This window comes from Silurus meridionalis, chromosome 28 (assembly GCF_014805685.1).
Source record: "Silurus meridionalis isolate SWU-2019-XX chromosome 28, ASM1480568v1, whole genome shotgun sequence".
NCBI lineage: Eukaryota > Metazoa > Chordata > Actinopteri > Siluriformes > Siluridae > Silurus > Silurus meridionalis.
Genome location: NC_060911.1, coordinates 5,751,685 through 5,776,104, shown reverse-complemented (window position 1 = coordinate 5,776,104; position 24,420 = coordinate 5,751,685). Strand labels below are relative to the sequence as shown.

Below are 24,420 nucleotides of genomic sequence, written 5' to 3'. Positions count from 1 at the left end.
TCCGGTACTTTATTCGTAACCTGAAAAGTTCGTATCCCGATACAAATTTCTCCATAATAATGAACAGAAACTTCGGTAATTCGTTCTGGACAACCAAAAATATTACTTAAATAAAAATAAAGCCAATATTCACTAATATTATTTACTTTTAACATGTTATATTAAAATCATACCACATAAAACATACAAAAGAGGAAAAGATCTTTACCGGTACTTTCCTTTGAGAAGACTCGCTGCAGGAGACGACGTCAGAGAAGGGGAGGAGGGAGAGTTATTGTTTGGAAGGAGAATCTTATTATATTATATTATTTATATATTATTATATATTATATTATAGAATATTAAAGACAGTGTTATTAACACGAACGCTGAGACAATTGTTGCATTAGAGGAAAATGAGAGCTGTTTCTTTAAGGCTACTATCAGTTGGTATTGAAGTCCAGAGTGAAATTCATTATGGGTATTGTACTGAAAAGACTGTAACCCTGCTAATCTATCTTCATAAAAACAAGTAAAGTGGTTATGCATCGCTAATGTTGTCCATCTCATCATTCCACGAGCAACAACTAACGAGTTGTTACGCTGCTGCCGGGAAAAGTTCAAGCGGATAAGTAACACGATGCTCTCGCTAGGGACACAGGACGCTAACTGATGTGACGAGCTGCGTGGATAGAGCAAAAACAACCAACTTGCCTGTGATTTTTTGGTGAGCGACGTTCGTATCCCGATATATTGTTCGTAACCAGGGGCAAAAATTTTGATGAACTGCGATTCGTAACCTGAATTATACGTATGCCGCGGCGTTCGTAACCCGAGGTTCCACTGTATATATATATATATATATATATATATATATATATATATATATATATATATATATATATATATATATATAAATAATCAGTGAACATGTGACATAGTGAAAATATGAACTCTTGAAATCATTGTTTACTTAAAAATAGAAGCATTGGTCTCAGTAAATTCTCCATTTTCTAAAATAGAAAGATAAGAACTTTAGATGATTTACAACAGCACTTGTAAAGGAAAGAAAGGTAATAGTAGCCAACTGATTAAGCAAATCACTTAAAACTTTTACTGGGTACATCCATTTAAATTAAGTGCATCATATAGTAGATATCTAATTTACTTTGACAAATAAAGGAAGTTTGAGATTTCTTACCTTGCTCTAAATAAACTCAAAAGTCATCTCTTTGACCCTTTAAAACTCTGTGGTGTCCATGAGATGTTTTGCTAAATAATTATGTCGTTTATTTAAAAGGCAAATGCACGTTGTCCTTCACAAATGCAAACAAGTTTGCCACAGACAGAGTCATAAGGTAAGGGAAAAAATCTATACAAAAATAAATAAAACAGGTTCGGGTTTTATACAGTATTACAAGTAATTCAGGAATCAGTCTATCTTCGATTGATGAAAACTTTTTTTTTTTTTTAAATGTCACTGCTAAAAGAGATTGTGTCATCAGAAATACTGAATTAATAAATACATCACCAGATAATTAATTTATGTCAGATCAATTGGTGTTTCTCTTTTAAGAGATAAATACAGTTTAATCGAGTTTCAAAAGTAAGAGTATTTATTTTTCAGGGACACAATGTCAGAAATGGACTAAAGATTTCCAAATTTGAGCTGTTTAAATTGCAGGAGCATTTTATTTAAAGAAGAAATTGTTAAAAATATTTATAATCCATAATACATGCTAAAAGATATTGATAAGCAATATGAATTGATATTGATATATAAATAAACAATTCATGTATATACATTTAAATGAGTTTGGAAGTATAAATACAGTTTGAAAGCTGTGCTGTTAGTTGTAACACAGGATAAAGGGTGTTGATTTCAAATACAGAGGTTTAGGATTTCTTGGAGGAATCTTTGTAAGAAAAGTAGTACTTTGAATGAATTTTGCATCAGGCTACTCAAAGCTTTTGGAGTGCTGAAAGGAAAAATGCGTAAAATAATGCAAATACAGATACATTTATTCATTCATACAGATTCGTTTAGAATTACAAACATTAAACTTCAGAATAGTAAAAAACTTTTATCTTAGTGATCTCAGTGATGACAGTAACGGTGTTGTAACAGGTGAGATAGTTTGAGAAATGTAAGACTGATCTAGGATTTTCACACACAGCATTCATCTGAGTTTACAGAGAAAGCTGAAAGAAGGTTTACAGTAATGATCGTTTTTAACGTGAGTAAACGCAAAAGGGTTTTGCAACATACATTACATCAAACCAAATGAGGTGGACCAGCTTAAACCAAATTAGGTTCTACTCCTGACTGTCAGCCAAGAACATGGATCTGAAGCTAAAATAGGAATGGACTTTAAACTGGAAAAAACACTGCCTGATCTGATAAATATTTGTTTCTGTTTTTACATTGTTTTGTTTTAAAAATTGGCATTAGTGGAATTAACCTGTCTGGCTGCTGGTGATTTCAGAATGATGTGTGGAATGTTTTCTTTCAGTGATATAATGCAATCACATGGACCAGAACTGATGTGTTTCCTACACATTGAGAAATCCACGTTATACTGTAAAGAAGTGAGGCTGTTCTGAAAGCAAGGTGGTGTTCTAACCACTCCAAATAAATTGGCTAGTGAGTGTAAAAGTTAAAATGAACTTCAGGTGCTTTAAATAATGCAAAATAAATGCTAAACACTACTATAGAACCCTTTGTGTGTATGCCATATGTCATTTGCAACCTATGCTCAACCACACCCTCTTTTGCCACGTATTTTTTTATGTTTGCTTGTACTCGGCCATATATATTACACACTGGTAATATATATATATGTATATATATATATATATATATATATATATATATATATGTGTGTGTGTGTGTGTGTGTGTGTGTGTGTGTGTACATACACATTATATACCAATCAACCAATCAACCAATCAATTATATACCAATCAACTAAAGTCATTAATAAATACTGAGAACGTTATCAATGTGAATTATACACTTTACAGTATATTCTTGTACATTTAGAAACATCTGTATACACTGAATTATGATCTCTCAAACAATTTTAGAAGAACAGAGACAGACTTTTTTTTTTAATGATTTATTTCAAATAAACTCTTTGAGACGGATGATCCGCTGTGGCGACCCCTAATGGGAGCAGCCAAAAGCGGAAGAAGATTTAAAATAAACTCTTCACCCCCCCTTTTTGGGGTTAGCAGGATAAGCACTTGGTCACCTGCCTGTTTTTTTTTAGTTTGCACTTCCGCCATGTGTACTACATAATCAGAGCCTGCTTGCATGTCCAGAACATACTGTATTTCATCAAGCAGAATGGGCATGGATGTCTTGCATTTCCTTGGAGTCCAGTAAAGGCTCTTCAAGGTGAAGACTGTTGATGCCTGTGATTTATAACTTCATGCTTGTCTTGCATTTCCTTAGTGTCCAGTACTCCCTAGGGGTTATATGATTGTATTTGTTATAAATTAAAATCAAAATGATCACCCATTTTTTAACCCACAACATGAATTTAGGAATTTTCCCCACTGCCAGAAGATGGGCTCTCTCTCTCTCTCTCTCTCTCTCTCTCTCTCTCTCTCTCTATATATATATATATATATATATATATATATATATATATATATATATATATATATATATATACTGTACACGTATGTGCAAATGAATATGTGGGAAATGCCAGAGCCCAATTTCATGTGTATTTATTTATTTTTGTATGATTTTATTCCAAAAAAAATGTTTATGTTAATGTGCAACAATGGATATATTTTTGTGCTTTTATAAAGAGGAAGTATCCAGTGTATTTAAAAGTGCATTTACAGACTGCATCTTTGAACAAGAGAGATATTGTTTGCTATATTATATGCGCACACACACACACACACACACACACACACAGAAAGTATAAGTATATATCATTTTAAGATATTAAGCTGTACATATTTAATACAGTCTGCTTAATAGTGTAGGAGAGCTGTAATACATTTTAAAACACAGAGTGATTTCTGTAGCTAGATACAAGGTGGTATAAAAAAGGTTTGAGACTACTTTTGTAGTATGCCAACAGATGGCAGCAAAAGGCTGCATGCACAGTCACAGGGACTACTGACCTTCATAAGTCAGTGTGCCAAAAGACATCATCCTGTGTACACTGGGAGCAGTTCAACTGGCGTTCTTTGGTCCACGTGCGTTAACCACGTCTAAGATTTTATCATGGACGGCAAGTTACTGTAGAACACCCTGTCAGCAAGATCCCCTCCAGGTGAGCGTCTAAAAGAAGACTTCCAGGACATATTTCAGAAGTGGCAGTTATGCTAGGAGCACTGTATTGCTGTACAATAGGAACTATTTTGAATGTGATAATGTGTAAATGTAGATAAATAAAGTACTTGCTTGTAAATAGATCTAGTCTCTAAACTTTTTGATACCACCTCTTATATGTAGTTAGATATTAGATCATCTTTTAATTTGGTCATCACTCTATCTAATTTTACCATATTTTAAATATTAGAAACTAAAACTATATTAAAATGATATAAAAAATTATGTGATTAATTAGTAATTTTGTAATAATTTAGTAACAAAGTAATGATTTTTGATGAAGATGAATGAAGATAAAAAAAAAAGAAATTAAGCTTGGCAGCTTGGCATTGGCTGGCATGTTGGTGCATGCTGGAATTTGAACTTATGACCTTCTGGTTTAACATCTTAACCATTAACCATTTGGCAGCGCACATTGAGATTGTGTATATAGAATAGAATAGCCTTTATTATTTACATATACATTACAGCACAGTTAAATTATTTTTTTGCATATCCCAGCTTGTTTGGAACCTGGAGCCAGAGTGTAGGGTCAGCAATATATAGCGCCCCTGGAGCACAGAGGGTTAAGGGCCTTGCTCAAGGGCACAAGAATGGCAGATTGGCAATACTGGCGCTTGAACCACCGAACCTTCCGATCAGTAACCCAGCACCTTAACCATTAATATATGTATTACATACACACACGTTTACAGAATTTAGCAGATGTCATTATCCAGAGTTATGTACAAAAGTGCTTTAAAGTCACTATCAATGAATACAATGGTTCACTAGGAAAAGTGAGTACACCCCTCACATTTCAGCAACCATTTTATTATATTTTCTCAAGAGACTCAACATACAGCCATTATTGTGTAAGTAACAAATGTGAGTATATAAAGGCTAACTTGTTAGCCTTTGCCACAGCTTTGGGGACTAAACCAAAACTTTCTTTTGGCTTCTCCCATTAGGGGTCGCCACAGCGGATCGTCCGTATTTATGATCCACATGTTCGATTTGGCACAGGTTTTTACGCTGGATGCCCTTACTAACACAACCCTTCCCATTCATCCGGGCTTGAGACAGGCACTAAGAGTTGACTGGCTTGTGCAACCCTAATGCTGGGGTTGGAGAGAACCACCTCCTAACCACTAGACCAGGGAACCCTGCCACAGCTTTTGGGACTCACAGCTAAAAATGCCCTACCTAACCTTTAAATGTTAACAGTTCCTGATAAAAGTGGGCTACATACATAATTTAAATATCTTTGAAAAGAGAACACTGATGGACCCTTGTGAAACCTGTTTCGTCTTGGAAAACCTCTGTATGACCCTGGCCACTGTACTGCAACTCAGTTTCAGGGTGGTACTGATCTTCTTATAGCCGCGGTCATCTTTGTGGAGAGCAACAATTCTAATTGTCAAATCTTCAGATTATTCTTTGTCATGAGGTGCCATGTTAAACATCCAGTGGTCAGTATAAGAGAATTGTACTCAAAGCACCAACTTTTAACTGCACTAATACAAGATACCCAAATTTGTATGGTTCTGTCAAGCAGACAAAAACATAAACATGATGAATAGGACATGTGGCTTTGCATCACTTAGGGTGTATTTGCTTTTGTTGCTAAATATTCAAACAATAATGGCTGAATGTTGAGTTATTTTCAGAGGACAGTAAATATGTATTGCTATAAAAGCTGCACATTGACTACTCAAATATAGTCTTATTTCTATAGTATTGTCTCTTGAGTAGGTATACTTAAATAGTCACTGAGATGTGAGGGATGTACTCATGTGTACTCACGAGGGGTGTATTCATGGCAGTAGCAATAGCGTAGCATTAGTATTTTTACAGAATTTCCTACCCATTTTTAAGTTTTAGTTTCAGGTTGTGGTTCTTTTGTCCAACGGATCTGAAATACTGAAGGGGGGATTTTGCCAGTTTTCAGCTGTAGAGAAAAAAATATTATGTATTATGCATGGCACTGGTATGTGTGCATCTGGTGAAGCAATAGCAGTGGGCTTCATCACTACAACACACTGTGCTATGCAAAAGATGGACTCCAAACAGTTATTTGCTATAGGTGTAGCTACAAGATCTGTGTACCTAATAAACTGACAACCAAGTATAATTTTGTAGAAACACACCTTTTGGAGAACTTTGTCCCTCATGGTAGGGTTATTGAGATCCTCACGGCTGTTAAATTTTAACCTCAGAAACACTCTTTTAACAACAGGCACTAAAAAAAAGTCACCAAAACTGATAATTAGCAAATGAGGAAAAACTTGTCAAATATATTTGAAATAATACATTTAATAAAAAAGTGCAACCTGGAACCCCATAGACTTCCACTTCACAGAGTGTAAGGTGCTGGAAAATATTGGGAAGGAAGATATTTACATAACGGCCCACCATATTGCAAGTGTAGTTTGCAGTGCCCCCAATAGGGATGCTAGAGATTATGAGGCACCTGAAAAAAGAAAAATATAAAAACATTTTTTTAGGCTTATTTTAAAGTTAATTAATACTTAATAAAAAAATCACAACTCTGATATGTGTACTTTCAGAGTTATTGGGTGAATAAATAATCAACATATTATTATTTAGAATTGAGAAATGAACAGCTATTAATACCAACCAATTAATACTTTCAACTCTTTTGTCAGAATTACATGATTTGCATCAGTAAAAATGTATTTTCTTTTCATATACAGACCTGTAGTTTTTATGTTTTCTGAAGTCTTACTTTGCACTTTTTTAAATTCAGCAATACTAAACTAATGAGTGACTTAATGTTAAGCATAAATTCATGCCATTTACAATATTTATAATAAATGTTTTAATATAACTTGTTATAGTTAAGGTTGTAAATCTATACAAAAGAATGTAATATCAAATAATAATAATATAATACAACCCTAATTCCAAATAGTTGGGACACTTATGTAAAATGTAAATGAAAAGAAAAAGCAATGATTTGCAAATCTCATTAAACCATATTTTATTCACAATAAAACATAGAAAATGCTTTAACTAAGGAAAAGTAAAATTTTAAAGAAAAACAATTCTGAATTTGATGGCTGCAACACATCTCAAAAAAGTTGGGACCGGGTTGCAAAAGGCTGGAAAATAAATGTTACTAAACAAAAAGTGCTGGAAAAACAATTAGCAAATAATCAAGTTAATTAGAAACAGTTTAGTGACATAATTGCATAAAAAAAAGAATCTTATTAAAAAATTAAAGAGAGGCAGAGATTCACCAATCTGTGTAAAACTGTCCTTACAACAATTTCAGAATGATTTTTTTCAAACTAAAAATGTGATGACTTTAAATATCCCATCCTTTAGGGTACATAATATTTTCAAAGATTCTAAGAGTTTAGAGAAATCTAAATATTGGTGTTTGTGATCTTCAGGCCCTCATTTGGCACTGCATTATATAGACATGATTCTTTAATAAATATCACAGCATGGACTTAAAAACCACTGCCATGTCATTCATAAATGCAGGTTAAAGCTCTGTGCAAAGATGAAGATGAAGACAATTTTAACATATACAGAAATGTCACCACCTTCATTTAATATGGACTGAAGAAAAGTAGAAAACTGTTTTGTGGTAAGATGAATCAAAATATTTTTCAATTTTTTTGGGAAACCATGGATGAGCACAATAACCTTTTGATACATGTTTCAGCCAATAAATTCAAAATTACCCTTTTTCCCACTTAAAATGCTACATTTCCTCAGTTTAAACATTTGATATGTTTTATATGTTCTATTTTTAATAAAATATGGTTTTCTGAGATTTACAAATTTAAATGCATTCTGATTTTATTTTACAATTTACATTGGGGTTGTAAATGTTAAAATATATTATTGATATTTTCTTATCTGATATTTTGAAATACATTTCTAAAAAAAATCACCTTGGGTTATTGTTGCCATTGTTGACTAAGGATCTGCCAATGCGAATCTCTCCAGCATTTAATCGTTCTGGACAGCAGTCGCCTCTGTTAGTGATGAGTACATTGCTAATGTCATACACTGCCAACAAATCCACCCTCCACCATGGGTTATTTTCTTCATTTGTAGTACTACATGATCTCTGATAAAAATTAGATTGTCTGTTGCCATCGTTAGCCATGTGAGGATTATAAAAGTTAAGAAGTGTTGAAGATTGTGCTGCTATTCCCCCTAAGGCCACATTGACTGAAAGAAAAAAGGAAACATAAGTTTCTGATTTGGTAGGATTATTTTATTGATATTTTTGCTTTAATACCAGTGTCCAAATTAATATAAATATTGGATTTTTTTTTTGCATCATGCTTTTCTTCAATCTTTAAGATATTAAATATTTTTTTCTAATATGACAAATATAAAACATTTATTTTATTTATTAATCTACTATATCTGTACCTTCTTGATATGTGAGTGTCCACTGTAATGAGGAAATGTATATCCCTGTGGAATAATATATAAGCTTAAATTAGTAATTATATTACTTGCTTGCTTATGGAAAGATGTAATAGAAATAATTACTTGATAATTCATAGATAATAGTTAATATATATAATACATTAATTAAAAGTTAATGATGATGAATGATGAATGTTAACTAAAGCTAAAAAAAAAAATATTTTTTTCAGTTTGATAATTGCAATCACTGTTTACCTAAAAAAGGAAGCATGGGCCTCAGTGATCTCACCATTTTCTTCTAAAACATGAACATTCAAACAACATTTTGATTGATGACATGATTTACAACAGCACTTAAAGAAAATAGTAAAATTAATAAGAAATGTAGCATGTGCTCTCAAGAATTCAACCTTTTTACTGTGCAAATAGGAAGTGCATCAAAAAGCAAATATATAATGTATTAAGGCAAATAAAATGTTCTTACCTTGGTCAACACAAATCAGAAAGTCACCTCTTTGACAATTTTAAACTCTGTACTGTCAACTAGGTGTTTCAGTATATGTTTATGTTGTTAATTTAAAAGTCAAATTCACTTTGTGTTTTACGAATGCAAACAAGTTTTCTTTGGAAGACAGTCTATTGCAATAAAATTGATCTAGTTTTAAACATGCATACAGAGATATATAATATGGGTATGTGTTTTATCCAGCATGATAATCTGTTCATGCACAAAAAATAAATACCATCACAGCTAAATCTAATGTGATGATCCTTCCAGCAATCCTTTTACAGATTGACGTTTGCTCCTTAAGGAGATGAACACTGCTTTTTTCACTGATACTTTGTTGATACAGTGTCAATAAATAGAGAAACTAATAAACCTGTAATAAAACTGTCAGAATGTGCATTTAAATCATATGTATTAAAATGGCAATTTGTTCATAATTGTTTCAGTAATTGGTAAACTGTGCAAAGTGTCGTGTTTCTTTTCCATTGTCAAGATTTTTTACTAGGAAAAATACACTTTTGCATGACTTTTTGCATATATTTTGGAATGAAAAAGTAAAAACTCCGGAAGTGCCAGACCTTGTTTGTTCTTATTTATTAGAATTTACAGGAAAATGAACTTAGCGCTTTCATTTGGCAGAGGCACAATACATACGATCATGCAGATGCACAAAGAACCTCAACTTGCATTTAAATCAACCACCAGAATGGTGACCAGTGTTGTGTCAATGATCATGGCATGTTCATGATCAATCATAAGCATTAATCATATGTGTTTTATACAGAACGCCAGACCTTTTAGAGATTAATTTTCAGACTAATGTAAGCTGTCAGCAAGACTGTTCATTCTTTACAAATCTTGTTAGCAGACAAGTATCCTGGAACATCCAACGTGTCAAACCAAATGAGAAGGATTAGCTACAAACAAATTAGCTGTCCATCAGCTAAGTACTGGAATCTGAGTTTACAGTAGACACAAATTTAAAGTCAGGACTAAGACACATTCTACAAATTTTTCCAATTAATTTGTTTGGTCATTTTATATTCCAATTTAGTTTACCAACATTTTTGAATTTGTTTGTGTTTTATATAATGCTTGAAATTTGTTTTACAAAAGTAGATCTTGGCTACTAGTAAATTAAACAGCCATAAAATAATGTGCTTAAATAAGTGGTATAAATCATTATCCAGTGCATGTAAATGTATTTTCAAATTGAGATGCTGATTTGTGAATCTCAAGCATTCAGTGCTTGTTTTCCAGTTACAGATAGGTGTAAGTGCCTGTTTATTATTTACATTGTTTCAAACCTTGTCTGTTTTTCCAGTCTTATAAATATGGATCAACCTATTTTGTTGCTGTTTGCCTTAAATACATTAATAATTTGCTCACGTTAGAGTTGAAGCCAGGATCTGAAGCCATTTCAGCATGTACCTGTCTGGGCATTGTCATCAATGAATATAATTACAGACAGTCATCAGTGGTGGACAGTAACGGAAAAATATATATATTTCTTACGGTACTTAAGTAGCTTTTCACGTATCTGTACTTTACTGAACTATTTCCATTTAGAAGTCTTTTACTTTAATTTAACTACATTTCAAAGTCAAATGTCTTACTTTTTTACTCAATTACATTTTGCAAAATCAGTCGTTCCCTTTTATTTATGAGTGGATAAAAACTGGTCAAGAACGCAGCAAGCCACCAAATGTATCCAGTCACCACATCTGATGCCCATCACCTTCTTGCCTGTAATCACAAGCAAGCTCCAAACTCAAACTGTATTGGCTTGGAATGACCAGCTTGGCAGAGGGTATCTGGGAGGGTTAGGGTTAGTTGATCAGACACACTGGGTAGCTGGAACCCCAAACAAACAACAAGGTGGGGAACTCCTTTGTTGTCAAGTGTTGAGTGTTGAGTGTTGCAATATGTTAGCAAAAATGGTGAATTTTCTGAAAAATTTTGCTGAAATGTCAGCAAAAATGTAATCTCTAAAGAGTAGATGAGACCTCCAAAGATGCTTTTTGAGGTTGAGCAATACTTTTTGCTGGATGACATATGGATCTGAGCAGTGTTTCAAATCATTGGTCATCAAAAAGGTTGCAATCTCATGTGCAATGAATGTGGTCTATTATCAATGACAAGGACTTCACACTCTGTAATGACTACAGGACTTTGATTATTTTGTGTGCTGTTGTTGACGTCATTAACTGCAGCTCAGGTCACTTTGAATGTGTGTCAACCACAACCATTTTGCCCTCACATGACCCAGCAAAATCTACATGTATACCCTTCCATTGTTTGCTCGGCCACTCCCATAGGTAAAGGGATGTTAAACATGGCATTATTTGCATCTGTTGACAAGAATGGCACCTTTTTTATTTGCAGTCCTACTGTGTATCAGCACCGAGGCCAGATAAACCAGATGGAGAACAGGCATGGGAAATATTGGGAATCAACCAGATGCTTAGCTTTTTACAATAATTATATTTTTCCAAAGCAAATTTAAAAAAAAATTTCCCCTTAAAATGTCTTATAATCCCAGTTTAAGATTTTTTGTTTTGTTTTATTGTGAAAATTATACAGATTTATGAGATTTGCAAATAATTGCATTTATTTTTAATTGACATTTTACACAGTGTCCCAAACCTTTGTGAATTAAGGATGTAAAATACAGACAAATAAATTTGGCTTCATTGGCTGCATGCTGTGAGAAAGCGAAATACTCTAGTCTTTAAATCTTCCTTATAACAGTTCAATGACGAGAACAATCTTTTAACGGAGCAGACATTATGCCCACGCTTGCCGCTATTTAGCATAAGTTCCAGCATTTGCACATAAATTAGCAAAAATTTACCATACCAGTAGTATACAGTTTGCCTCCCCTTTGATCACCTGATTACCATTAACTTGAAAAATCCCCAGAATTTTCTCTTCCATAATTTCCATTATCTTTGGAATGTCCCTGAATTTTGGCCCTCTTTAAAAATCTCTTAAGAAAACCTTTTAAGAATTAGACTTAAAGTGTGCACATTAAATTATATGAAGTACATCATATAGTAAATATACAATGTTCCAAGCTAAATAAAAGCACAGTGCTTGTCTTTGTTAGGATTTCCTTTAGAAAATCTATAGTTTGCATTAATTTTGCATTAAGGTGCGGTGGAGTGAAAAGGTGAAAGCTCATGGAGTGAAGTTTTATTTGCATGATGTATCAGAAAAAAGAACTAAACTCATACACATTTTTCAATATCAGAATGGTTGTTGTTGACAATGCAATGGGTTAAGAATATTTAGAGACTGAGGTTGGATTTCCTCTAATCACTATTCATTTGAGCTTACACAGAATACAAGACTTTGTTAATAAGAGAGGTACAAGGAAAATCATCAAATCCTGGCTGGTTGAGTCAAAAAGCCTAGAGTAATTATAATTTTTCATGACTGTGGTGAGCAGAAAAGCAAAAAATACAATAACGTTTAAAAGCTTGTCAAGCTAAATGAAGAAAAAACCCAACCAAATTAGGTTCCACTCCTGTCTGTCAGCCAGGAATAAGAATCTGAGGCACCACTGTGAATGAAATCATGAAAATGTTGCCTTCTGTCAGAAATTTAGGTAGCTCATGGTTGTATAAATGTAATGTTTTCCTTCAGTTATGTAAGGCAATCATGTGAACATAGTGTAGAATCTTGAAGGAATGTTAACACCATATTGTAGAAACTCATTCAAATCCTGGAAGAAGCTAAGAGTAAATTCTTTATATTGTAGTGGACTGAGACATATTTTTTATTTGTTTTGGTGACAGAAGCTCCTAGTGGCACTTTAAAAGGAAATGCTAAGTAAAATAGAAATAATAAGAAAAATAAAAGAAATAAAATAGAATTAAAAGTAATTGCACATTTTTATAAAGAAAAATAAATAGAGTATTATTGCACAAAAGAGGTCTAACACAGAAAAAATCCCTTTCCACAGATTTAAAATAATAATAATATAACTAACATGGTTAGAATTGTGCCAGGACCCCAAAAACCTTACTATTATGTTCAGCTAACTTTGCTCTCAGCTGTTTATCAACTGTTTAGATTTTCTGATTGTGAACTTGTTTTGGTTTTCATGTTCACAATCTTTTTTTCAAAGTTTGTTTTTTGATGATTGCATAATAGTAAGATTAAATTTTGCTTCATTTACCATTTACCTCAGCGACACACCCTTCACAAGCCAGAGTCAAAGCAACAATATCTTCTTAACAAGGATCTTACCACCACCAACACCTTAACCCATTGAGCTATCAGAGCTGACTACTGTACCACACCATTTGTAGGGGGGTTATCTTTTATTTTTAACCTTCACCAGCTGAAAAAAACTTACTTTGACAGTTAGAACAGTTCAGCAACTAACATTATTAACCTCTGGACTCAAACCATGACTGTCACCTTCAGACAGACACATGTCTTAATTCAGTTAATCACAATGGCTGATGCCTTCTTCTTTTTTTTAAGGGGTTTATCTTTTATTGTACATCCTCTACCATCAGAGAGAGTGTACTTATAAATAAAGACAAAGCTGGATAAACTTACATCACCTTCAGCAACAATGGGGCCTTAACCTACTGAGCCACCAGGGGTTCTAGATGTTTAAGATTTTTAAGGGGTTTGATCCCTTGTTGTTTAAAACACAGAACTTACACCTGAAGTGACAAAGATATACACACACACACACACACACACACACACACACACACACACACACACACACACACACACACACTTACTCAAAGAGCTACCTGTGCCTCATGAATGAGATGAGAGGTTTTTCTTTGTGATATTGTTTCATACACTCAACAATAGAAATCTTGCAATTTATTTGCTAATGGCCCAGAAACAAAGCTTTAGTGGTTATCAACACAGTTTTTATATATACTATTATCTAAGTTCAACTTGAATGTTAGGAAACACAAAAAACAGTGAAGAATAAAGCTGTAAACAGCAGTCACATACACTCTAAAAAGCCCAAAATGTAACCAAAAGGAATTTAATAATGATTTGTGTTAGTGGAATTCTCTCACTGTAGAAGGAAAGGCCTTGGTTGAGGATCAGCAACTCACAGCTCTTCAGCCCCACACTTTTCCAGAAGCCATGACAAAATAATATGTTAATAAAAATAATTATGTTTATTTTATTTTTGGTTACAATTGGACAAAGTTTCAAAGGGAACAACTCTTATTTTGGCATTTGAAATAACAGATATGACACTGAAAATGAAGTTCCAAAATTGTATCGATCAAACCAAATGTCACTTCCTGCACCCTGACCCATGAGTAGCTGATATTAAGTTCAAGACCCCTGCTCTCATAACCTAACCATTTATAAATCTTAAAAAAAAAATTCAAAACAGAGTTTTCACTAGCAACAGTGCTGGCCTGCTGGCATGTTTAATATCTGGTTAAATTGGCAAACAACAAAAAAACTAATGTCAAATGGCATTTCCAAATAAAACACATAGCATTTGCTATAAAATACCCATCTGGAGATGAACGAAAAAAGAACCATTTCAGAAGTGCTGCAGAAAGCTAAACAGAGCAAACTTCATACAGTAGATAAAGTTGCAAAACTCAACAACAGCTGCTAGTTTTGCAGAAAGGCTGTTTAACATGACAGTAGAGTAAATCAGTTTATTTGGTTTGCTTATTAATGCTTATAAAACATTGATTAATTGATTTTGTGCCATTCAATTATATAATCATCACTTTATATTAAGAATAAAATATATTACTTCGCATTTCAATTTGCTTTCTCTGCTTAATGCAGTCTACAATTTAAATGCAATTTGATGAACTCCACACTGCTAGTAGGGGTATTCTTTCCTCAATAAACTTGCTCCAACAATCCGAAAGGCTTTGTATTGTGGCTTCATTACCAATTCAGGTGTGCATTTATTTTCTAATAATTCAGTAAACCATTTTCCATTATACCTGACTTACTTCAGCATAAGTTTCACCAGGTTTATATAAAAGTAAATGGACCTGTATCAAAAGAGATTAAAAATTAGTTGTCTGTTTTTGCAATCCATTCTTGTTATTACATACATAGATATTATGGTCAGGGTGCAAGGGCTACACAGTGGCTATCGATATCATTCAAAAGGCAATAGTGTGATATAATTTAACAAGCTATCTACATTCCTGTGATTATCATCTTCCACATTATACCTGTACATTTGCACACTGTTTTTCAAGAAAAAATGGTGTAGTGGTCGCATGTGCTGTTCATCTTATAAAATTTAAGAAACATTTAATAAAAAAGTTCATTTCTTTCTGGAAACATCCCAGGCTTGGATCACTAGGCACATAGAATCAGCACACCATTAATTCTTTACATTCTTACAGATTATTCAATATTGTGCATTACAAGTAATATACAGTAACTAAAAAAGTTCCATATTTAAAGGGAATTTAATGCCCTTAGGTGGAAATTGATGTAAAATGTACACTTGAAAAAGGAAAACAAATGGTCAGGAAGAAAGCTCATTAATAATGTGTTTTAATTAAAAAATTCGTCAGTCTACACATTTTTAAACAGTATTAGTGGAAAGGAATCAGTAAATAGTGGATATGTTTGACAGCGAGGAAAACAAACATAATGAATATATCTAAACTAATGATTTCTAAATGCCTGGGAGGTGGTAAGGATTTTCTGTATTGAATTAGGTGTCATGAAAAATTATGATTATTAGTATTTACATGACTTCTTGGTACTACTCTAATAAAATCTTTAAATGTGTACCGCTGTGTTTTGAACCTGATTTAAATGTTTTGTTTTTTATTATAATCAAATAGCAAAACTACAATAATTCTGAGCTATTATCTTAAACTTAAACCTAGGCTTAACTCTGATAATCTGATGATTTATAAAACAACAAGCCATTTTAAATACATCAATCAATAATATCGTAAATAGGAATAACACTATTTTTTTCCTATATACATTTCCTAAAAGAAACTGTACTTCTAGTTATTGGTGTATTTGATCTGCTTGTACCATATCAAATCTTATGCGTCTGGCTTTTTCTTTCTTTGTTATGTAACCACTACTTCTTTTTCTTCTTTATGCTCTCTTTCAATTTTTTCATTATAGGACAGTCACCATCAGAACTGCACTTTCCCGCTTCCTGAGAACATGAAAATGTATTTTATTTTATTGTTACAATCAAGACAAGGGCATAAATGGGTGTTAATTATGGCTTGAAGTTGGTAATAACATTAATACTAACAGCAAATGCAAATAATTTGTATTATTTTTGGGCAACATTCAGTTTCACCAATATTTTTAGGGTTTTAATTTATATGTGCTTCAGAGAGATTATATTAAGAATTAAGCTTGCATTGGAATATAAGTTTTTAGAAAAGCAAGAAACATTATTTTGATTCAATATTGGTTAACTTTATATTGCTTACCTAATTATTTCTATTAGATGAGTTTGTGTTCCGAGCCGGACAACTCAATGGCATGGAGATTAGAATTATTTATGGGCCCATTCAGCGAATATGCTATTTTTGCTATTTTTTTTTAAGCACCAAAGGAAATGTACTTTTTGTACATTTTACCATTTTTACCATTGATTCCTTTAGTTTTCTTAGTTTTTTTTAAACCAAAACCTCTAACTGTTAAGCCTCACCAGTTTAGATTGTTTTTTGATGTGCCTTTTGCCGACTATTCCTACGATTTCAGGCAAACTGACCTGTGACACTTAGTGATGATCAAAAATATTAATATTGACATTTTTAAATAGTATGACTGCCACACTTCTAATGAAGCGGTGCTTAATTTGCTTAAAAAGCTGTGTCATGAAGTCAGATTAAAATGTTACTGCTGAAAAGGGGTCATATCTGATCAAATTGAAAAACATGGCTGCTATGTGTATGAGCAAGCATTTGAAAAAGTTAAAGAATTACTTCAAATTTAGTTTACTTATTACTTTAATTTACTTTAGTAATAATCACAGTATTCGTATACACTTTCTTACCATTTTAAGTTTTAATTTCCAGTTCTGGTTCCTTTGTCCAGCAGACCTGAAGTACTGGTGAATGGACAGTGACCAATTTCATCTATGAAGAAAAATTTAATTTGTGTTTTGCAATTCTTCATATACAGTATATAGCATAATACACATGTATATAAAATACAGCCTTCCAGCATCTTTGGTGTTATGTTTTTCTGACTTCATCTACTCAGTGGAAACAGACCACCACTGATCGATCACTGACCAAATGTATTTATGGGCTAGTGAAACATTTTAATACAACAATGACAGTAACATATTCGTAGTGGTGAATGTTGGTGCTTATTGCACTTATTATACTATTATTTCTTATAATAGGGTGGTATGCAACAGGCCATTTAGCACTACAGAGAGGATACAATCAATTATGAGCAAAAAGTGTAGCTATCGGTGTACCTAATATACTGTAAGTGTACCTAATATACTGACATCTAAGTGTACATTCTTACAAACACACACCTTTTGAAGAACTTTGTCCCTCATGGAAGGATTATTGAGATCCTCACTGCTTTTAAACTTTAATCTCACAAATGCTCTCCTAAAAACAGGCACTACGAAAAAAAAGTGTTGACATGCAACTGTTAAACTTTAATTAATATAAAACTGTGAAATAAATATAAATGTGTGTCACCTGGAGTTCCATAGACTTCTACTTCACAGAGAGTGAGGTACTGGAAAATATTTGGAACGATGATGTTCACGTAATGCCCCCTCATATTGCAAGTGTAGTTTACAGAGGCACCAGCAGGGATGGTAGAGATAACAACACATCTGTAGAAAAAAGAGAGAGAAAGATGTTGGAATAATGTTTTATATATAAAATAAGGTTTATATAAAATCTGTTTATAGTAGTCAAACCCTAAATAAGTAATGTAAATAATCTATAAAAGATAATAAAAAAAAACAAAGAAGCATGACATTAATAACAATTAATAGCATGCTTTGTGAACTGTTAAAGCTTTATGATGAAACTCATTATTTTTTATTTTTTTGCTATTTATAAATACATTAAAAAGTTTCACCTGGGGTTATCATTGCCGTTGTTAACTAAGGAGCTGCCAATGTGAATCTCAGCACCATTTATCCGAGTTGTAACAGCATCACCTCTGTTAGTGATGATAACATTGCTGATATCATACTTTGCCAACAAATCCACCCTCCACCATGAGTTTATCTGACCATCTGTGTGTGTACATGAGTAGGAATACAGGCTTGATGCTCTGTTACCATCAATAGCAAGGTAAGCATAGTAATTCTGGAATAAAGAAGATTGTGTTGCTATTCCTTTTAAAGCCACATTTTCTGAAAGGAAGAACATAAATTCATTTATTAAAACTGTATCTGTGCATGTCTGCTTTACATATAAACACATATACACCAGGGTATATAAATATATATACACAATACAACATACACATATTATATACAGTATATATATATATATATATATATATATATATATATATATATATATATATATATATATATATATATATATATATATATATATACACATTACAGACCAAAAGTTTGGACACACCTTCTCATTCAAAGAGTTTTCTTTATTTTCATGACTATGAAAATTGTAGAGTCACACTGAAGGCATCAAGGGCTATTTGACCAAGAAGGAGAGTGATGGGGTGCTGCGCCAGATGACCTGGCCTCCACAGTCACCGGACCTGAACCCAATCGAGATGGTTTAGGGGTGAGCTGGACCGCAGAGTGAATGCAAAAGGGCCAACAAGTGCCAAGCATCTCTCAGGGAACTCCATCAAGACTGTTGGAAGACCATTTCAGGTGACTACCTCTTGAAGCTCATCAAGAGAATGCCAAGAGTGTGCAAAGCAGTAATCAAAGCAAAAGGTGGCTACTTTGGAGAACTAGAATATGACATTTTTCAGTTGTTTCACACTTTTTTGTTATGTATATAATTCCATATATAATTCCACATGTGTTAATTCATAGTTTTGATGCCTTCAGTGTGAATCTACAATTTTCATAGTCATGAAAATAAAGAAAACTCTTTTCATGAGAAGGTGTGTCCAAACTTTTGGTCTGTACTGTATATACACATACAATTATTTTCTTTTGATAATTAACATGATTTATCATGGGATAAATAACATGATTTACTTCTGTATTCTATTATGTTCTTACCAAGTTGATGGGTCAATGTCCATTGCAATGAGACAATGCATATCTCTGTGCAGAAATGTATAATTTAGTATTAATGCAGTTAAAAATATACATGCAATCATTTTGACTCTTATTCTGTGTTTACCTAAAAAATTTACCATGAGCCTCAGTGAAATCTTCATTTTCTGCTCAAATAGAAAAATAAAGATTTTACACATTTTACAACAGCAGTCAGTTTAGGAAAGATATTCAATAACACTTTTATGTGAACATTCCTATAATGTGTATATAGCATTTCCAATTCTATAAAGTGCATTATATAGCATATAAAACACATTTTTAATGTATTAAACCAAATAAGAGAGTTTAGAGAGAGTTCTTACCTTACTAAGCTCTCTGACCCTTTTAAACTCTGAGCTGTTCACTCGGTGTTTCAGAAAATGTTTATGTAGTTCATTTAAAAGTCAAATTCTTTTTGTGTTGAACACCTCATTTGAAATACTTTGAGGTGTTCAAAGTATGGCTCTGACATGTACTAAAGTAAAAATTGTGTTTTTAAATTACGTAAATCATTAGAACGCCAATCACAAAAAAAGTTAAATGAGGTTAAACTGAAGAAACAACCACTTCTAACTTTCATACGGATAACATAATCAGAGAATATTTCTTTCTGAAAAGTAGACATTTAGAGTTTTTCTACATTATTATTTATTATTTATGTCTGTATAGAGAGATGACGATGACCTTTTCTTTATTTTACAAATCATCTGCTCTTATCTGTACAATCATAAAAGACAAGAATAATTTAAGTTCGTTTCGACGTTATGAGGAAAAAAGTCACAAAATGCACGGGCAAGTTTGTCGACCCCAGAGGTTTAATTGTTAACCAATTCACACTGCATTAATCACGCATTAATAAAATTTATGCCTGTAAACCGTGTTGATTTTGACAGCCCTAATCAATATATTAATACAGAAGAATTTCACATTTTCTTACCTAATAAATGTATCCCGGCTGAACATCCATCATAAAGAACACAAGCAAAGAATAAATGATGATGATCAGGTGATCAAGAATGTGTCTGTTCTCAGTCATGTTTATATCGCTGACTCCCTCTCTCTCATCCACGTTAACCCCATACTTCTTACTGAGCTTCGTAAACTAGCCTACATCTATGGTGTGTGAGAGTCAGGAAATAAGACACTAGTTGTTGATTAAAAAAGCCAGTGAGCGCAGGGAGGAGTGAGGAGAGAAAAATATTGACATTTCACCAAATAGATTAAAACTAAAGTAATGAACCTGTTTTAAAAATGTAACTAGTAGAAAGTAAAAAGTTGTCTTAAATATAAATATTGAATTGTATTGTAGTATTGCTACCAGAAAAATCTACTTAAGTACAGTAAAGAAGTATTTGTACTTCATTATTACCCAACTCATTTTAGTTTAAAAATGCATACAGAAATACCTAAAAATGTATATCTAGCATGCCAATCAAATCAATATCTTATTTCTGAAAATGTATACAAATGTGTTACACAAAGTGAAAATAAAAAATGTCATGGCTAAATCTGATATAATGATCCACCAATAATTCTCAACACTGTTTAATCATATCTCTATTTTTTAGGCCAATTTGTGCAGATGCATGTATATTAATAAAATAATATTAAATAACATAATGATAACAATTAATAGCAGATAATATTCCTGTGGTAATAATATTCATTCAAAGGCTTTTTAGTGTTTTTTGTTTTCTTTTTAATGACATTGGCTGTTATTGCTTTATTATTATATAGAAATACTGGTTGTTTCAATGGTTGTAAGATCATGTGAGCTGTTTCCGGGTGTGTGACTTAGGTAAAAATGATTTGCATAAATTGGCCAAAAGCAAAAGTCATGCAAAGTAATCAGTTTTTGACAAAGGTCAAACCACCAATACACTGCATTAACCCTTAAAATATTTGTTAAAAATATTTAAACTACAGATGAACTGCAGTTAGTATACACATCAAACATCAGAATGGAAAACAATAGTACGACAATAGTATGTTTAATAGTGCCAGGTGATCTGGTTTAAGAAATTTCAGATATGATCTGATAGGATCTTCACACAGAGCAGTCATCAGGGTTTTCACAGAGTTGTGGCAAAAACTGTTGATGAATGAGATCTAAGTGGATTTATCAGACATGTTTAAGCTGACAGCAAAGCAATGTTAATAATAATTATTGCAAAAGTAGTGAATAGAACAGAACATTCACCTTGGAACATCCATTGTGTCAAAACAAATGAGGTGGATAAGCCGCAACCAAATTAGATACCACTCCTGTCTGTCAGCCATGAACAGGACTTTGAGGCTACTGTGGTCACGGACTCAGTTAAGCTTGAAAATTACAGCTTGATTGGATGAATCTTGGCATCTGGCATAGATCCAAGATACATTTTTGAAAAGTGCTGCTCACCTGATAGTGACTTGATGATATCCTTGTTACAAGGCAATGGATATTTATCCACCTACACGACTGGTTTAATTGTGAACTTAAAGTCAGCACAGATGCTCCACTTTTCTTGACAATTGGAACTATAGGTATAGCCCAGTCGGTTCAGCTTACTTTAGATAGAATTTCCTGGTCTTCTAATTACTTTAGCTCAGCCTCCACCTTTGGGTGTACTGAATTTGGTAAATCCTTGTGGAATTTTGGCTGCCCTCAATAGTTAACCTTGCTTTAATGTGTTTAAGTGTTCCAAAATGCCATCTTGGAAAACTTGTGTGGATTTCTCTTGCACTTGTTTTAGTGTGCCCTGTGCACAAGATTACCTTGAGGGTCTATTAAATGGCTTTTATGGGCTACTAGTTGAGCTGAATGCTCCTGAGCCATTCATGTCCAAATTAGTGCACTCCAACCTTTTTCAGAATATAAAGATCCAGGATGAGCCTTTTGTTTTTTGCATTTAACGCTGACCTTGAGTTTTCTTACAGGTGCAAACTTTCTCACTTGTGTATGTAATAAGCATTACAGAAGTGCATTTCAGCTAGAGTTTTTCAAAATGGTCTTTGTAAGCCTTGTATATTATTGACAGCATGTTCCTGTGTCAAGATTTTGCTCCTTCAATATGGAGTCACCCAGATCATTTTGTGATCTGTAACTTTAAGTGCAACACAACGTATGTCAAGACTGCTGTTTTAGAGTTAGATTCATCCAGTTAATTTACCTTTGTATTTCCTTTTTGCAAATGCCTTTCTCTTCTTCTCGGTTGGTTTTGCTTTACACATTTTCTGTGTGTGATATTTTTTGTGACATTGTCTACACTTTTTCTTTAAACCAGCATTCAGTATGGTTATGTGGCTTTTTACCCGAACTGAAACATGACAGATTTTTACTTTGCTTTTCACTAATTTGTATATGTGAAATTCAGCTGTTTTTTTTTTTTTTACTTTTACCCAAGTATTTGAAAATATGAGTATTTGTACTTCTAATTAAGTGAAGGATGTGTGTACTTTTCCCACCTCTGATCATATACAACCCAGACTTCCTCTACTTTTTTAGGTCCACACCAATGCCAGTGAGCTGGGACTGGGTCCATTAAATCTGACAATCTGACAATATGACACACTCATAAGGTGGACCATGCTGCTGCAAAAATGTTTTAACACCAGACCTGATGCTTTGTCTAGGGCTGCTGTATCACTTGTAATGTAGGTAGCTGCATGCTTAAATGTGTAAGAAAAAATGATGAGGACAACAATGTTCGTAATGAAGAAGTTTATAACAGCGTAGCAGTGACAAAATAAATCGGAGTCAAAAAGAACGCAAAACAAACTGTGCCCAGACATTTTATACTGTTCTTCCCTTTGAAGTGTAGATATGATTTAGCCTTTTAATGTAAATGTAGTGTAGAAAATGAGTAAAGTAACACATGGCTGGGTGATACCACTCTCGAGCTGGAGGTCAGCAGGTGAAAGTGAATTTATATTAAGTTTGTAATCTTGCGTACCAGTGTAGATTTTTTCATTGCTAGTGATCAAAGCACTTTTGTACATCGCTCTGGATAAGGACGTCTGATAAATGCCGCAAATGTACATGTAAATGAAAGTAACTGGTATTTACACCTTTGCTGAGGCTGCCCCCCCAGCAGGTCAGATTAGGGTATTGTTTAAAAGATAATCATGGTCTCAGGCACCTTTTGCTTAGAGATAGTTCTTGATGGCTTGCTGCCTCTGCCAGACTGATTAAATTAAAACTATGATTAAGATTGTTCCAACTGAAATTCTACATTAAACTACATAACTACTTTTAAAACTATTTTTTGAAATGTAAGCTGTTTTGCGGATGGGATCATTTTGATATAGCGTGGGGTGGAATCTAGGTTGAGGCAGACTGTAAATTTTTACAAATGTCATCCACCTCCATGAGACTGACCTCCTCTATTCCCTGTCTAAAATTGCCTAAGCTCAGGACAGAGATGGCACAATATGTTAAAACTATGTACAAAATGTACAAAATGTTAAAAGCCACACTGCAACACCAAAAAACACTTACTCACTGGATTAACTTTGATGCCCATCAAGGCATACTGTACCAGAAGGTTCCACAAAAAGATCAAGGAGAGAAATACCTCGTAGTACCACTAACCTTCACCACAAGTTTCCTCCACTATTTCCATAATAGCCTTTAGTGGGGGGCAGCTTAAGACTCTGCTATAGGTGCAGGAGTTAGCCTGGTGGCCAATGGTGCAGAAGGATGTCTGCGAGTATGTGCAGCTGTGTACTACCTGTCAAAAAATAAACATGCCTTCAGGGTTCATGCAGTCCAGGAAGAGGCTAGAGCCAGCGCTTACTTTGGGACTTGACTTATACTAACCATATAGACTGTTTAAGACTGAACATCACTTATAATCTTATACTCCAGTAATCATGTTAGTTCTCACTGTCCAGTGTTCTGTATTGTTGAAAGATTTATGATCAAACTCTTGATGTCACCCAGATGAG

At 33.4% G+C, this 24,420-nt stretch overlaps 1 protein-coding gene across 1 annotated transcript; it reads right to left on the bottom strand.

Annotated features, from left to right (window-relative positions):
- Window positions 1-1,937: 1,937 nt before the first annotated feature.
- On the bottom strand, window positions 1,938-20,527 carry LOC124381179. The gene is made up of 11 exons (XM_046842596.1): window positions 20,429-20,527; window positions 19,577-19,616; window positions 19,453-19,497; window positions 18,318-18,597; window positions 17,927-18,066; window positions 17,755-17,846; window positions 17,266-17,341; window positions 8,245-8,527; window positions 6,649-6,788; window positions 6,466-6,557; window positions 1,938-1,958 (listed from the first exon to the last, which is right to left on the bottom strand). Exons 2-11 carry the CDS (start codon window positions 19,611-19,613, stop codon window positions 1,938-1,940), a joined length of 1,206 nt encoding a protein of 401 aa, XP_046698552.1. The 5' UTR covers window positions 19,614-19,616; window positions 20,429-20,527.
- Window positions 20,528-24,420: the final 3,893 nt, after the last annotated feature.